General features: G+C 47.1%; 1 protein-coding gene across 1 annotated transcript in view; it reads left to right on the forward strand.

Annotated features, from left to right (window-relative positions):
- PLXNA2 (plexin A2) overlaps nucleotides 1–17,625 on the forward strand; it is a 252,736-nt gene that overhangs the window by 174,401 nt on the left and 60,710 nt on the right. Inside the window, exons 9-10 of the mRNA XM_038749116.1 lie at nucleotides 3,823–3,937; nucleotides 15,489–15,689. Coding sequence (XP_038605044.1) covers nucleotides 3,823–3,937; nucleotides 15,489–15,689 — 316 coding nt within the window. The remainder of the gene's footprint in view (nucleotides 1–3,822; nucleotides 3,938–15,488; nucleotides 15,690–17,625) is intronic.

The raw sequence follows: 17,625 nt of genomic DNA on the forward strand, positions 1-17,625 counted from the left end.
CTGCTGTGTGACCTTGGACCAGTCACTTCTCTGTGCCTCAGTTTCCTACTCTGTAAAATGGGAATTAAGACTGTGAGCCCCATGTGGAACATGGACTGCATCCAACCTGATTATCTTGTATGCATCCCAACATGTAATACAATGCCTGGCACATAGTAAGCGTGTAACCAATATCATTAGAAACAAAAGTTGACTCAAATAAATATACGCTTAATTAAATCAACTCCTAGATCTCAGTCTCCTTTCCCAGATTTGCATTTGCATGATTAAAATAAGCCTCCCTGACAATTAAGGTCACTCCACATACAAAGAGTGTCAATGAGGTGGGGGAAACTGAAAATAATGATGTTGCAAGTCCATTTGTTGGGGGATGTTGGAGCATAACTGCAGAGTGACACGGGTGAGACAAGGTCAGGGAGGTGAGATCCCTTGGTTGGTTGAAATTGCTGTGCAGTCTCAGTGTCAACCCCAACATTGTTTCTTTGGAACCTCCTGGGAGACTGTCTTTATTCTCACTCCGATCCATCCCCAGACAAGTTTCATTGTGCTCTCATCACACTCCCTCTGCTTCCCAACTCTCTAGACCAGTTACCACTCCCAAGTCCCTCCTACAGAGCTTTGAAGTTTAGGGAATGACCAGTTTAGTCTCCGTTCCCAGCTAGGGAGGTATGGAATCCGTGCATGGTGACAGCATTCTGGCTTCCTTGGCAACACATTGTGACATCACTGAGCTCTCTGTCTGGTTGCCATGGTGATGAGGATGCTGTCACAGGCAGAGCATTCTGTCCAGAGATGCTGTCTTGAAAGCTTACATTTTTTCCTGACTATATTTCCCGCAACCCCGAACTATTTCTAAACTAAATACCTACAGATCTAGTATCCAGGCCCCCAAAGGAATCAAGAAGCAGGCCACGAGAAGATGATAAAATACTGCCTCTGCTCTCTGTCCTTGGGTCAGGTTTTCATTGGAATCTGCAATTGGGTGGGTTGGTTGCAGGAAGATGCCTAATGACCTGGACTGGGTTGAGATGGAGAGAAGGGAGTGGGGTTACTGGGGAGGGGCTGGAAGGCACTTGGAGAAATGTGGGTGGGTCTGACTCAGGCCTTTCTGGCTGGGAACGCCTCTTCAACAGAGACAGAGACCCTGCCCTGGCCATCCCCTGTCCTATTTGAGTCTCCCCAACATATGAGCAGACCTAAAGAGGGCCTGAAGCTCACTTCCTGAGGGATAGGCTGATCTGACTCATTTAAACATAGTCCAGCATCTCCTGGAAGACATCTCACAACCTATATGTGAACATACAGCACATGCTGACAGCCCTCCATCCACTTAACTGGGGCCTGCCAGCTCTTGGAGCCCCTAAACTGGAACATCTTGGGCCCAGTCTCCTCTCCTCTTTGCCCCCAGCCCATGCCTGCCCTGCCTTGGGCCACTGAGCCCAGTAACTGGGCCAACTAGGATAGAGCTGCGTGTGAAGCAGCATAGCTTAATGGCAAGAGTATGGGCTTGGGAATCAGAGGACATGGGTTGTATTTCTGACTCTGCCACTTGTCTGCCCAAGCAAGCCAGTTAACTTCTCTCTGCCTCAGTTATCTCATCTGTAAAATGGGGAATTAAAACTGTGAATCCCATGTAGGACAACCTGATCACCCTCTATATACCCCAGTGCTTAGAACAGTGCTTGGCACATAGTAAGCACTTAACAAATACCGTGACTATTATTATTATTATTATAGCCAGAGAGGAAGTGTCTGTCACCCTCAGGGTGACTCCCTGAGCACTCAGCCTTTTCTCTTTCTCCTCTTCCATCTTCTCCTCCTTCTCTCCAGGCTTACCAGTGACTGTCTCCCATGGCCAGGGCCTTTGAGACTGCAGAAGGGCCTCCAAGAACCCTGAGTGTTCTTATATATCTTACTAGGAGCACCATTTCTTTGCCCTGCCTGGCTTTCTACCTGTCTATCTGAAAGATTTCAGGGAAGAAACAGTGCTGCCTAGTGGGAAGAGCTCAGGCCTTGGAGGCAGAAGGCCTGGGTTCTAATCCTGGCTCTGCCATTTATCTGCTGTGTGACCTTGGGCAAATCAATTAACTTCTCTGTGCCTCAATTTACTCATCTGCAAAATGGAGATTCAATCCCTATTTTCCTTCCTGTTTAGACTGTGAGCCCTTGTGGGATCGGATTATCTTGTATCTACTTTGGTGTTAAGTGAACAGTGCTTAAGACTAAACAAATACCAAACAAATACCACACAAATACCACAATTATTATTATTGTTATTATTACTATTACTAATAGTAATACTGTTACTACTATTACTAATTACTACTACTAATAATAGCAATAATAATAACCTGACTTCTGCCTCTTTCCTCCCTCATCCCTCAGTGCCAATGCATCAAGAGGCTGAACTTCAGCCCTCCTCTCCCCACCTCCATGTTGAAATCACCTTGTGAGAACTATAGTAATAATAGTGATATTTGTTAAGCACTCACTATATGCCAAGAACTGTACTAAGGACTGGGGTAGATACAAGATAATTAGACTGGACACAGTCCCTGTCTCATATGGGATCACAATCTAAGCCACAGACTAAGCTCCCTTCTCCTCAGCTCCCCCTCCCTTCCGCATCACTCCGACTCGCTCCCTTTGCTCTTCCCCGCCTCTCCCCACCCCACAGCACTTATCTATACGTATACATATGTATACATGTATAATTCGGTGTATTTACATTATGCCTGTTTACTTGTTTTGATGTCTGTCTCCCTGCCTCTAGACTATAAGCTCATTGTGGGCAGGGTTTGTCTCTTTTTATTGCTGAATTGTGTTTTTCAAGTACTTAGTACAGTGCTCTGCACACAGTGTTCAATAAATACGATTGAATGAAAGAATGAATGAATTAATTAACAATCTAAATAGGAGGAAGAACAGGTATCAAGTCCACATTTTACAGATGAGGAAACTGAAGCACAGAGAAGTTAAGTGACTTGCCCAAGATCTCACAGCAGACAAGTGACAGAGCCAAGATTAAAACCCAGGTCCTCCTGACTCCCAGGCCTGCTTTCTTTCCACAAGGCCATGTACCACAGCATTTATGAACATATCTGTAATTTATCAGTGCTTAGAACAGTGCTTGGTACATAGTAAGCACTTAACAAATACCATCATTATTATTATATATTTATTTATATTAATGTCTGTCTCCCCCTCTAGACTGTAAGCTCATTATGGGCAGGGAATGTTTCCATTTAATGTTGTATTGTACTCTCTCAAGCACTTAATACAGTGCTCTGCACACAGTGAGCACTCAATAAATATGATTGAATAAATGAATGAATGAATGAAAGGTTTGGGGTTTGTCTTTCCCTGCCCAAGTATTAGTCCCTTTGCCTCTTTAGGCCTTAGTTTTCTGATCTGCACAGAAGTGTGGCTCAGTAGAAAGAGCACGGGCTTTGTAATCAGGGGTCATGGGTTTGAATCCTGGCTCTGCCACTTGTCAGCTGTGTGACTTTGGGCAAGTCACTTAACTTCTCTGTGCCTCAGTTCCCTCATCTGTAAAATGGGGATTAAGACTGTGAGCCCCCCGTGGGGCAACCTGATCTCCTTGTAACCTCCCCAGCACTTAGAACAGTGCTTTGCACATAGTAAGCGCTTAATAAATGCCATCGTTATTATTACAATGGCAGATTCCCACTCAGTGAAGCAGTAGGAAGGCAGAGGGCAGATTTCTCTGTGATCCAGCAACTCTATGCATGTGATGGTGCGTCCAGATGGGAGAGATCCGGCCCTTCTCACCTTTACCTTCTTATTTCTCTTTCTGGGCAGGTGCCTGTCGTGTGTCAACAGTGCGTTCCGCTGCCACTGGTGCAAATACCGCAACCTGTGCACCCATGACCCCACCACCTGCTCCTTCCAGGAGGGTCGGATCAATGTGTCTGAGGTACAGAGGGAGGGGGAAGGTAGGGGTGAGGACTGCAGGGAGGGTAGACGGAAGGGAAGGCCCTCTTCTGGGAAAACTGCTCACCTTTTAACATTTTAATTCTCAAATATCCGAGCCCTACAAACAAGTAGCATGGCCTGTAGGGACTGTTCCCTCAGCCCTTAGCATAGTACTCAACACCTAATGAGCACCTAACAGATTCCACAATTATTATTATTATCATTTTTAGCATTTCTCTCCAGATCGTACTTACAGTTGCCATATTAGGTTTCAAAGACGACAGACTTTTCATCCAGACTAGAATATACTAGTATGGATCTGTACCTATTTTTCCCTTTCTTCCATCTCTGAGACAAAGGCATGATTGAAGACATCCCTTATGTGGAGCAGGGTAAAATTGGAAGGTGCAAACAGCTGCCTTGGCTAAGGTTTCTGTGGGTGGGTTTTCGGTCCTCAGCGGGGCGGAGCTGTGGAGCAAAATGGTATTAATATTGATGACACAGGATCTAACACATTTACTCCTCATCTCTGCTGCTCTGGAGAGGTCAAGAGGAAGAAACAGGAAGCAGATGGCTAGGGATGTCACCATCTTCACTTGCCGCCTTCTTCAGTTCTCTACTGAGGCAGTCAGTCGTATTTATTTAGGACTTACTGTGTGCTGAGCATCATACTAAGCGCTTGAGAGAATACAAAATAGCAAAATAACAGGCACATTTCCTGCCCGGCTACTGTCTGCCTCACTTGCAAGCTAGAAAATAGGGCCACCACCCTTCATGCGGAGAAGTGGAGTTGTCACCTCCTCTGATGGCCCCGGGAGGGCTGGCTCCCTCCTGACTTGCTTAAGCTTGGGTTGACCTGAGGGGCTCAGTGAGATAGGTCCCCTCAGCCAGGATCAGAGGAGGAGGAATAGGAGGAAGAGAAGGAGGATAATGGGGCTGTGCCAGCCACACTTTTAGTGTTCCAGACCAACAGCCATCCAGACTAGTCTCTGCAGTGACACCAGTGTCCACGGAGGAGACTGAGATGGATTACTGTCCTCTTCACATTAATTCTAATGTGTCTAGAGTTGTCCCGGCTAACATCCCTCCTATTGATTTCTACATCCCTAACTTTCCCTCTGTTACTCTCGAAATGCCACTTGTTCATACTTGGATTCAAACCCCTCCTGACCCTACTGATATTTTCTGCCCACGCAACTTCCTGTGGTAAAGATACCTGGGTAAAGAAGTGTTTTGTTTTGTCTGTTTGGATCTACCACTGTCAGTGGCCTCAAGCCTGGTCCTGCGAGACGTAGGGAAGAACAGTTCCTTGGATTCGCCTCTTTCGGGATTTTGTGGACTTCAGCCTCATCTCTGTTCTGCCTCAGTCTTTCCAGGCTGAAGAACCTTATGTCTCTCAGAATATCCTCAAAAGGAAGATTTTCCAGCCTACCGATTATCTTGTTTTCTCTTCTCTTTCTTCATTCCTAGCATATTGATCATTCCATCAATCCGTGGTATTTACATGTACAGCACTGTACTAAGCACTTGGGAGAGTACAATACAACAGAGTTGATAAATACAATGATGATAGGAATACTTTATTCAAAGTGCTTTCACATCAAGCATCTTTTTTTTATTTATTAAGCCCTTACAATGTGTTAGATTCTGTACTAAGCACAGGGGTAGATAAAAGCTAACCAGATTAGACACAGTCTGTGTCCCACCTAGGGCTCACAGTCTTAATCTCCATTTTACAGATGAGGTAACTGAGGCATAGAGAAGTTAAATGGTCACATGGAAGACAAGTGGCAGAACTGGGATTAGAATCCAGGTCCTTCTGACTTCCAGAACCCTGCTCAATCCACTGGACCACTCTGCTTCTCATTTTATCCCCACAACCCCTCTGTGAGATAGGGAGAGGCAGATATTACCCCCATTTAACAGTTGAGTGAACAAAAGTATCCGAGAGGTCAAGCGACTTGTTCAAGGTCACCCAGCAAGCAGAAGGGGAGGGCCAGGACTAGAACCCAAGTCTCCTGACTCATAGCATCATGCTCTTTCCACTAGACCGCAATGCCTCTTGTCCTTATTAAGATGCAGTGACCAGGACTGGACCTACTCTACAGGTGCAGGTGACATACCATGATTTATAGTGTGATAAAACACTGCCTCTTGTTTTGTTTTCTTTCTCCTTCCTCACAATGCTTACCTTTAGCCTGCTGCCTCATGCTGAAGAATAACTCCAAAATCTCTTTTCTAAGTCATGAGTGATGGCTCTGAACCAGTCATCATATGGATCATTTTTCATTAGGTGCCTTCTCAAATTTTATTCCCCTCTTCATGCCCTCTTGCCCTCCTGGAAGAATTTAGTGTGCCCTGCAATCTCACGACACCCCCCCCCCCCCCATTCCAAATTATGAAAATGGGAAGCTCTTCCTAAATAGGAAAGAAAGAAAGCATGTCCGAAATAGGAGGCAAGGTGGAAAGAGCATGGATTTGGGATTCAAGAAACGCGGGTCCCAGTCCTAGTTCTGTCTCAATGACCATGGACAAGTCCTTTAACCTCTCTGTACCTCAGTTTCCTCATCTGTATAATGGGGATGATAATTCCTGCCTCGCTCTACCTTACAGGGTTAGGAGGATGAAAGGAGACAAATGATGTGGAACCATTTTGGAAAAAAAAGTGCTTGTCAAAATTAAAGTATTACATTTTAGTTATATTATCTAGAGGCAGTGGGATAGACAGGATGACCTTCAAAGGGTATTTTTGACTTGGGATGAAACTAGCGATTAGGAGACTGTGGCATTTCAAGAAAAGAAGAATAATGCTAGGGACAGGAAGTGAGGGGGGAAGGGTGAGTAAAATGAGGGCAGGGCAGGGTGTAGGGGTGTGGGAAGGTTAGGAACCCTTTGTGTTCAGAGAGAGCGACTGGTCTAGGTGCACAAGAAAGGATGACAGCCCTTTGTGGTCAGAGAGAGTGACTTGTCTCAGTGCACTGGGAGCCATTTGTGCTTAAAGAAGTTGACTGAACAGTGACAGATCCCAGGGAGCAGGAGACAGGACTGGGAGGGATGTGATGCCCCAGACATGACTCTCCCAGGGACACCACAGAAGTCTGAGGATCTTACCGGCCACCGTGGCCACTAATCTGAAGATGTCCTACCACCAGCCAGGTGAAGCAGTATAAGCAGAGGGGCAGGGGAGGGGGGAGGCGCAGGCTGTGCTGAAACATTTACCCAGACAGGAGGGAACAGCTGCTTTCCTTCCTCCAGGGGAGCTCAGCAGAGGAGAAACCCGAAACGAAACATGAAAATGACCTGTGGCCAACGGATGCTGAGAGAAGGGTAACACAAAGCAAGACAAATAAATCCCCGGGCCGGGCGTGGAGACCAGCAGGCCCAGCCGCTCAGCCACTAACTGGAAACAGACCTGACCGCCCTGTGCAGTTTACACAGGGCCTGGGACCCATCTCCCTCCCAACCTGGCAGGAGTCACCCAGGCAGGGTCAGAGGTCAGGCCCCCAGAGAAGTTCTTTCTGCTCCATTTTCCCTTCAAACTTTGCTAGGCATAAGACAGCATATGCTGTCAGACTTTACAGGGAAAGCACTGTCCACACTTGGTCTCTGCTCCTTTTGTGGGATGAAGGAGAAGAAGGAAGGAAAGAAAGGAGGAGTGAGAGGAGGAGGAGGAAGGAGAGGAGGAAGAGGAGGTGGGAGAGGAGGAAGAGGAGGTGGGAGAGGAGGAGGAGAAGGAGGGAAATGAGGAGGAGGAGACGGAATAGGAAAAAGGAGGAGGGAGAGGAGAAAGAGGATAAAAAGAAGGGAAAGAAAGAGGAACAGAAGTAGTAGTAACAGTACTAGCAGTATTATTAGTAGTAGTTCAGCAGTTGTAGTAGTAGTACTAGTAGTAATTGTATGTATTAAGTGCTCACCGTATGCTGAGCATTGTACTAAGCACTGGGGAAGAATATGCAAGTGGGAATTAGACACGATCCTTCTGAGCCTTAGTGGGGCTCACAATCTAGAAATAAACGGGGAGAGAAGGGACTGGAAATAGATGTTTAAGGAGAGATGAAACAAAATACTAAGACAACATAAAACAAAACAAAGCTCATGATACTGGAGCTAGAAGAGTCAATTTCAGGCTAAAAAAAGCAGAAGGAGGAAGAGAAAAAGAAAGTGGTGGAGAATGAAGAAAAAGAGAAGGAGAAGAAAGGTGGAGGATGAGGAGGAGGAAGGAAACGAAGAGGAGAAAGAGGAGGAGAAAGCAGGAGGGTGATGATGAGGCCGATGAGGAGGGAGGACATTTCTGTGTCTGCCCTCCTCTCCCTCTTTTCCTAGAGACAAGTAAAGTCATGATTACTAGTAATATTACTAGTGGCCCTTCAAGTGATAGCCTCAGATTCTCTCTACTGTCCAGCACATACAGCAGAGCGATGCTGCAACTTTTCTCTGTTGCTGTAAGAAGGAAATAAACTGCTCTTTTGCAATCTGGGGACTCTCCGGGATTCTCTCCCTAGCACTGCACCACAATGTTAGCCCCATTCGCTGAGAGTAGGTTCCAGACATCAGATAATGACTGACTTCAGGCTGGACCCCATGTTCTCAAAGGGACAGCAAGGAGGCAGGTGACCAAAAGAAGCCATGTGGCCTAGTGGATAGAGCAGGGGCCTGGGAATCAGAAGGGCCTGGGTTCTAATCCCGGCTCTGTCAGTTGTCTGCTGTGTGAACTTGGGCAAGTAACTGACTTTCTCTGTCCCTCAGTTACCTAATTTGTAAAATGGGGATTAAGATTGTGAGCCCCATGTGGGACAGGGACTGTCCCACATTATCCTATATCTCCCCCAGTGCTTAGAACAGTCTGTGGCACCTAGTACACCCTTTTAATGCCACTGGGCAGGGATTCAAAACCAAGCTTCAGTGAAGTGAGGATGAAGCTTTTTCTTCCCAACTCCCTCCAGGATGCTGACCGTCATATTGCCCTGAGTCTGGACAAGAAAGTGGGAAAAGAGAATGGGGGAAACAGTGGCCTCTCCCTAGGATGGGGCAGTAGGATTTAAAGGGGCTGTTTGCCCTCTGAAAAGAGCAAGGAATCTGAGGCCCTTTTCAAGCTTGACCTCCCAACCTTGGGCTCTTTGAAGGCCATGCTGAGGGTAGCATCTGGTGCCGTGGTTGTTGTTGGACAACCAACAGGCAACACCGGGGCTTGCCAGCTTGGCACCACTGCCTCCCCTAGCTGGCTCAGGCCTGGAACATTCATTCATTCATTCAGTCAGTCGTATTTATTGAGCACTTACTGTGTGCAGAGCACTGTAATAAGTGCTTGAGAAGTACAAGTTGGCAACATATAGAGATGGTGCCTACCCAACAGTGGGCTTACAGTCTAGAAGGGGGAGACAGAGAATAAAACAAAACATATTAACAAAATAAAATACATAGAATAAATATGCACAAATAAAATAGAGTAATAAATATGTATAAACATATATACAGGTGCTGTGGGGAGGGGAAAGAGGTAAGGTGGGGGGATGGGGAGGGGTTGTTAACATTGGGCATTGTGTCTTCAGGTAGGATTTTTAGCTTTGAAAGAGCATCTCCCTCCATGTCTAAGCAAGATCACGGTATATAAATATCCTTTTTACGGCCCTCCTCGGGAGTGCTAGAACCAAGCAGATCCGATTAGTTTCCCAACACGCCAGCTCCATTGGCCCTTTGAAGTCCAGCAGGTGAGGATAATGGCATTTCCACATGGGAAAAGCCAAGTGGAACACGGCAGGGTTCTCAAATCAACATTGAGGGAGAACAGAGCACCACTATCCCCTCCCAGTTTTCCCTTTTGTTACATCTGGGCTTCCCACTTACACAGAAAGGGCATGTCCCCATCCTCAGCCCCAACCCTCAACCCCACCCCCAGATACAACCCATGATTTCTTAAGGGTTAAAATCAAGATTAGTGTGTTAAGGAGGCCAAAAGTGTGTGCCAACACTAAATTAGAAGTGGTTCCACTCAGAGGCAGGGGAATGAACAACACTGGTGTGGGAGCGTGGCTCAGTGGAAAGAGCCTGGGCTTTGGAGTCAGAGGTCATGGGTTCAAATGCCGGCTCCACCACTCGTCAGCTGTGTGACTTTGGGCAAGTCACTTCACTTCTCTGGGCCTCAGTTACCTCATCTGTAAAGTGGGGATTAAGACTGTGAACCCCACGGGGAGCAACCTGATCACCTTGTAAATTCCCCAGCACTTAGAACAGTGCTCTGCACATAGTAAGTGCTTAATAAATGCCATTATTATTATTATTATTATTCATTCTGAAGATTTGGGCAATCATTTATTTATATTAATGTCTATCACCCCCTCTAGACTGTAAACTTGTTGTGGGCAGAGAATGTGTCTGTTTACTCTCTCAAGTACCTAGTACAGTGCTCTGCATACAGTAAGTACTCAATAAATATGATTGATTGAATGAATGAACAAATGAATGAATGAATGAATGAAGACTCGAGTGTATATATACACTCTCTCCCTCCCTCTCTCTATATATAGATATCAATACAATTCAATCGTATTTATTGAGTGCTTGACTGTGTGCAGAGTACTTGGGAGAGTACAATATAACAGACACATTCCCTGCGCAAGGAAAGCTTATATAATTGTCTTTTGTAGTACAAAATAAAAGCACTAATGGTGAAATTTCACTTATGAGGGTGTGTGGGGCTGAAAAGGTCGATGAAGAACCAATGGCCCTGCCTATATTGGGCACACAGATAGGCTGCCTCTTGTGCTGTCCATGGTTAATAGTTGCAGTGCCTGAAACTTTTCTCTTTTTCCTCCTTGTCACTCCTTTCTGGTGAAGCTTTTGCTCAAGAGAACCATTCCTTTCCTTTCTTGATGACAATGATCCATGCAGGTCGATATTCAGCAAGTGACTCCCAGTTTTCATTTGGGATACAGCATTGTCTGAGGCTTCATTTGCCCGGATTCTGAAAATCTTTCCTCTACCCTTCTTGCGTTTGGAGACACTAGAATAATGAAGTGGTATTTTTTTAATGACATTTTCTTTTTAATGATATTTGTTAAGCACTTACTGTGTGCCAGGCACTACACTAAATAATGGGATAGATACAGACTAATCAGATTGTCCCACACGGGACTCACAGTCTCAATTCCCATTTTACAGAGGAGGTAACTGAGGCACAAAGAAGTTAAGGGACTTGCCCGAAGTCACACAGCAGACAGGTGGCAGAGCCAGGATTAGAACCCAGATCTTTCTGTCTCCCAGGCCCGTGCTTTATCCACTAGGCCACTTGCAAGTCCCCGGGCATTCACTTTCTTTCTGGCCCTTGAGGTGGGGCAGCATTTTGCATGCTTACAAACAGGGATTGAGAGAAGCAGGAGGGGAGGAGGGAGCATACAACCAACCCAAAGGTCCCCCTTTTCCACTCTGTGGTGGTTCCAACCCCCCGCCCCCCCGCCAGCCCCCTCCCGATGAATCCCATCCCCCTTCCCAAGCCCTTTCAGGTGCTACAAAGAAGCAATATGACTTAGTGGATAGAGCATTGACCTGGGATTCAGAAGGACCTGGGTTCTAATCCCAACTCTGCTGCGTCACAGTGCTGTGTGACCTCAGGCAGTTCGCTTCACTTCTCTGGGCCTTAGTTCCTTCATCTGTAAAATAAAGATTAGGACTGTGAGCCCCATGTGGGACAGGGACTGTGCCCAACACGATATGCTTGTATCTACCCCAGTGTTTAGTATAGTGCCTGGCACATAGTAAGTGCTTAACAAATGCCACAGTTATAATTATTAGAGTTCAATCCATTAGCCCAAGAAATCCCATCTCTGGGCACAGCAATGACAAGCCACCATAGGTGCCAGCTCTACACCAAGTAGAAACTCCTTATCCTAGACCTTAAGGCTCTTAATCAGCTCCTCTTCTGTTAAATCCCATCCTCACACCTGGCCTCTCTAATGCCAACCCATTCACTGTACCTCTCTCTCACCATCAACCCCTTGCACATGCCCTCCCTCCTACCTGGAACTCCCTCCCCACTTCAAATCAGGCAGACCACCATTCTCCCTATCTTCAGAGTCCTTCTTAAATCACATCTCCTGGAAGTCTTCCCTAAATAATAGTTCAAGAACAGCATTGTCTAATGGATAGAGCATAGGCCTGGGAGTCATAGGACCTGTGTTCCAATCCTTGGGCAAGTCACTTAACTTATCTGTGCCTCAGTTTACACACACACACACACACACACACACACAGCCCTACCAGTCTCCCTGCCCCCTCCAAACTGGTCTGATTCCATTGGCAGGGTGGCAATTTCAACCTCCAGGATTTATTTTTGTGAGGAACCCTCTCAGGTAGCTGCTCCCCATTTGGGACAGGTAATCCATAAGTATGGGAAGACAACAGGCTGAGCTCCTTGAGTGTGACCTTGAGCTGGACCCAGACTTGCCATAGGAGTCATCTTGACTCTCTCCTTTCCTCCAGATGGGCCTGCCAGGTTCTCCATGGAGTATCCAGAGCTGGTTGTCCATGGATTATCCAGAGCTCATCCATTCTGTGGCTTGACTTCCCTAAGGTCTGAACTAAATTCTCTTGGCAGTGGTTTGTGCCCGTTTCTTCTTGTCCGATCCTCTGAGGAGATCAAGAATGATTGATAATCTCCAGTCTGATGGATTATCCTCCTGATTCCCAGTTCTGTTCCCTTCCCCTTTGACCTCTTGAGTTACAGTCAAATGATTCCATGGTCAGTGGTCAAGTTATCAGCTGGTTCTGTCCAATGGGCCCTCCTCCCTACCCCGACCCCACTGTTCTGGGCCCAACCCTGCAGGACAGGAGGCCCCAGGAAGAAACGAGCAGCTGAGAAGTTGTTGTGTGACCTTGGGCAAGTCACTGAGCTTCTCTGTGCCTCACTTCCATCATCTGAAAAATGGGGATTCATTCCCTGTAGTCCCTCCAACTTAGACTGTGAGCCCCATGTGGGACCTGATTATCTTGTACCTACCCTAGTGCTCAGTACAGTGCTTGACCATAGTAAGTGCTTAACAAATGCCACTATCATCATTATTAAAATTATGGTTATTCTTTGGTCTCCAAGCACCCCAGCCTGTGCTACTGTGATGAGGTTAGAGTCCCAGAAGGCTGAACCAAGCTCTAGGCCACTATGCCCAGGGGCTAGGGGCAGTGGAAGACCCGCTGTAGCCCACACAAGCCCATGCCAATCCCTCCAGCACTTGAGGACTTTGCCAGGCTTGAGGTTTTCCCCATTTGAATCCTGCCTGGATCTGAACTTATTCATCACTCCTGGACAAGGAGGAAGAGAATGAGGATGAGGGGAGACAGTATTGACAGAAGTTTAGGATCAACATTTTGAACAATCAATCAGTTGTATTTATTGAGCATTTACTGGGTACAGAGCCCTGTACTTGGGAACACTAGAGAGAGCACAATAGAGTTGAGAGACATGATCCCTGAACTCCAGAAGCTTTCAGTGTAGCAGATATTGGGAATGAGGGAAGGAGAAATCTATCTTGTCCCATCCTTACTCTTCTCACTTCACAGTGCAAAAAAGGGGAATTTTTTCTGGGTATTTTTTTTTTTTTCCAAAGCATCCTGGGTTTCATGCTGGGTCCAGTAATGAAAACAGATAAAAGACAAAAGTGAGTGTTCTGAGCCTGGCTTGGGGGCATTGGGGGATTTAGGCTGAGCCCTGCTGGAACCTGGGGAGGCCTAGGCTGCCGATAGAATAGGTCCCTTAAGCAGGAAGTGCAGGCATGAAGCCAGGCGAATGGATTGAGGAAACAAGAGCAACCACAAGCACACAGGAGCCCATCCTCCGGCCCAGGTTCCAGAAGATAAAATCCCCCCAGCCTGCAGCCAGCCAGGAGGGGAACCAGGCTTCTAATTTGTTTCCTGAATTGAAATCCCCCCTCCACACTATCCTCTGACTCCTAATCACTTGGGGCCAGTGGGATGGGAGTATCAAAGCCAGCTGGGGCTGGAGATTCATTATTCCCACAGCTGTTGAAACAGAACAGTTTCCTCATGGCAGGAGAGTGTCTCAAGGAGCTGGAAAGCTGGCCTGCCTGGCAGGGAAAGATTCCACTGCAAGCTCCCCTCTGCCTCACCATCTTTCACTCATCTCTTCTGGTTCCCCGCCCCCACCCCCAGTTCCTAAAGTCCATCAAAGGATCACAAGCCATAGAAGCGGATGGAAGGAAAGGAAGCCTAGTACTCAATAAATACCCTTGACTGATTGATCGCAGGAGATAGGAATGCCAAACAGCCTATCAATTCTATTTTATCAATTCTTTGATATTGGGGGAAGGGTGGGAGTGGGGTAGTTTATCTTTCCAGGCTCAGTTTTTCCCAGGTTCTGAGAAATTTGGGCTGAGGTGGAGCTGCTTGGAGGGCACATCAATAAACCTCGATGTAGGAAGCAGCGTGGCCTACTGGATAGAGCCTGGGCCTGGGAGTCTGAAAGACCTGAATTCAGAGCTTGGGCCTGGGAGCCTGAAAGACCTGAATTCAGAGCCTGGGCTTGGGAGTCTGAAAGACCTGAATTCTAATTTTGGCTGTGCCACTTATCTGCTGTGTGATCTTGGGCAAGTCACTTAATGTCTCTCGGCCTCAGTTCTGAACTCTGAAAAATAATAATAGTAATAATACTAATGGTATTTGTTAAGCACTTATTATGTGCCAAGCACTGTTATAAATGCTGGGGTAGATATAAGGTCATCAGGTTGTCCCATGTGAGGCTCACAGGCTTCATCCCCATTTTACAGATAAGGTAACTGAGGCACAGAGAAGTTAAATGATGTGCCCAGAGTCACAGAGCTAACAAGTGGTAGAGGCGGAATTAGAACCCATGACCTCTGACTCCCAAGCCCATGCCCTTTCCACTAGGCCACACTGATTAAGACTGTGATCCCAAGTGGGACAGGGACTGGGTCCAACCTGATTAGTGTATATCTATTCCAGGACCAGAACTTGGTACAGTGCCTGGCACATAATAAGCATTTAACAAATACCATTTAAAAAAATAAACACACAAACCAACAAAAAACACTCTAGGAGTCCAGCTTGGTAAGAAAGGAAGAGACGGGGGAAGAGGGGCTTCACACCCCCAAATTTGGAACTTCTAGCTCCTTCTGGAACCTGACGTGGAACTGAAAAAGGCAAGTGTGAGAAGAGCAAGTGAGAAGAAGCAGTGTGGCCTAGTGGAGAGAACACAGGCCTGGAAGTCCGAAGGACCTGGGTTCTAATTCTGGCTCTGCCAATTGCTTGCTGTGTGACTTTAGGCAAATCATTTAACTTTTCTGTGCTTCCGTTTCCTCAAACTGTAAAATGGGATTACCTGTTCTCCTTCCTACTTAGACTGTGAGCTCCAGGAGGGATAGGGACTCTGTCCTACCTAATTAACTTGTACCTCCCCTAGCGTTTAAAACAGTGTTTGACACATACTAAGCTCTTAACAAATACCATAAAAAATTAAAAATGTGAGCTGAGAGGCCTGGGAAGGGCAGGTGGGCAGGCAGAGGGGCCTGAGGGTGTCTGTTCCTTAGGATTGTCCGCAACTGGTGCCTGCTGAGGAGATCCTCATTCCAGTGGGAGAGGTGAAGCCCATCACCCTGAAGGCCCGCAACCTGCCCCAGCCTCAGTCCGGCCAGCGAGGGTATGAGTGTGTCCTCAACATCCAGGGGACGGTCCACCGCGTGCCGGCCTTGCGCTTCAACAGTTCCAGCGTCCAGTGCCAGAACAGCTCGGTAAGAGGGCAGCCGCGACTGAGCTTGGACCAGACTCCCCTAAGGGCCTGGGGACCACTGCACGTGGGCCTCAGCAAACGGGAGCCCTGTGCCCCAGAATGGAGAACCAGAAATTGGAGGCACATGAAAGTGCACATGGAGCACTTAGTACAGTGAGAAGCAGTGTGGAAAGAGCCCGGGCTTGGGAGTCAGAAAACCTATGTTCTAATCCCAGCTCTGCTGATTTCTTGCTGTGTGACCTTGACCAAGTCACTTAACTTCTCTGTGCCTCAGTTCTCCTCTTCACCTTCCTACTTAGGTTGTGAGCCCCATGCAGGACAAGGGCTGTGTCCAACTTAATTGCCTTGTATCTACTCCATGGCTTAGAACAGTGTATGACACATAGTAAGCACTTAAATACCATAAAATAAGCAAACACAGCAAGCACTCAATAAATATGATTACTTGATTGATTAGCTGATCGGGAGTCAGGACCTGGGTTTTGAGCCTGGTTCTGCCACTTGCCTGTTGTGTGACCTTGTACCTGTAATTTGACTGCTACATGCCTCAGCTTCCTCATCTGTAAAATAGGTATTGAATATCTCCTCTCCTCTCCCCCCAAGACTGTGATGCTCCCTGAGGAGCAGAGACTGTGTCCAATCTGATTATACTGTATCTACCACAGTACTCAGCACAGAGTAAGCACTTAAATGCCACTATTATTATTATTAGAGAGGCAGCATGGCCTAGTGGAGAGACCACTGGCCTGGGTATCGGAGGTTTTATGTCCTAATCCCAGCTCGGCCACTTGCCAGCTCTGTGGCTTTGGGCAAATCATTTCACTTCTCAGTGCCTCACTTTCCTCATCTATAAAATGAGAATTCAATACCCATTCCACCTCCCCTTTAGACTGTGAGTTCCGAGTGGGATAGGGACTGTGTCCACCCTGATAATCATGTACCTACCCCAGGGCATAGTATAGTGCATGGAAAATAGTGCTTAAAAATACCACAGTTATTATTATTAATTAAAAACAGAGGCCAAATCCCAGGACTAAGTCCCATGGGATAGCATGTGTTTGGGAATCCCACTAAACACCCCCAAGCATCAATTTTCCTCCCTGGGACAGAGATGGAGGCAGGGAGAAGAGGAGACAGGAAGAAGAAAACCCAGAGGTTGGGGTAGAGGAGGAGGTTCAAGAACAGTGAGGGTTAAACTAATCCCGAACACCAGCCAGAAAGCCACAAGGTGTTTAATTATAATACCAGCCGAGAGATCTTTTTATCTGCCAACTCCCTGTCTCTGCAGGGAGTCAGGGAGGGGAGTTGCTTGGTGGGGAAGGGGGGCCAGAAAGGTGTTGAGGGAAGCCTATTCACCAGGAGAGATAAGAGAATCTTAGCCTCTTATCAGGGAACTGTCAGATTCCTGGGTCACCAAGCGCCTGACAGAATTTGTAATCGGGAGAAAGCCTGCCTGGTGCCAGAGCCAGAGGGAATAGGGCAGAGTGGGTTCCCACAATGCAGGGAGAAGCAGCAGGAGAGAGGACTGGGGAGTTGCAGGTATGCTTGTCGGGGAAGATGAGAGGCAAGACCACAACCCCAGTGGAGAATTAATTCAACTTTGGGGGAGGGGGAGTGGGGCTGTAGAATACAGAATGCTAAGCTCTTCTCCAGTGGGGCAGGGGATTGAGATTTGACCAACACCAGAGTAAGTCAGAGAAGGGGCCATGACCCAGGTTCCTTGAGGACAAGAGTGACCAGGAGGCAGATTGGCATTGATTCCAAGGACATGGGGGGACCTGGAGGGAATTTTGATGTGGCCACCAGAGTGAGCTACCATCTCTGAGCAGCAAAGATACGGAGATGCGCTGGATGAGGCCAAGTTTCTGTGGCTTCTTTTTATTTAATGGTACTTGCTAAGTGCTTCCTAAGTGTCAGGCACTGTACTAAGTGCTGGG

The sequence above is a fragment of the Tachyglossus aculeatus genome, chromosome 7 (assembly GCF_015852505.1).
Source record: "Tachyglossus aculeatus isolate mTacAcu1 chromosome 7, mTacAcu1.pri, whole genome shotgun sequence".
NCBI classification, from domain to species: Eukaryota; Metazoa; Chordata; class Mammalia; order Monotremata; family Tachyglossidae; genus Tachyglossus; species Tachyglossus aculeatus.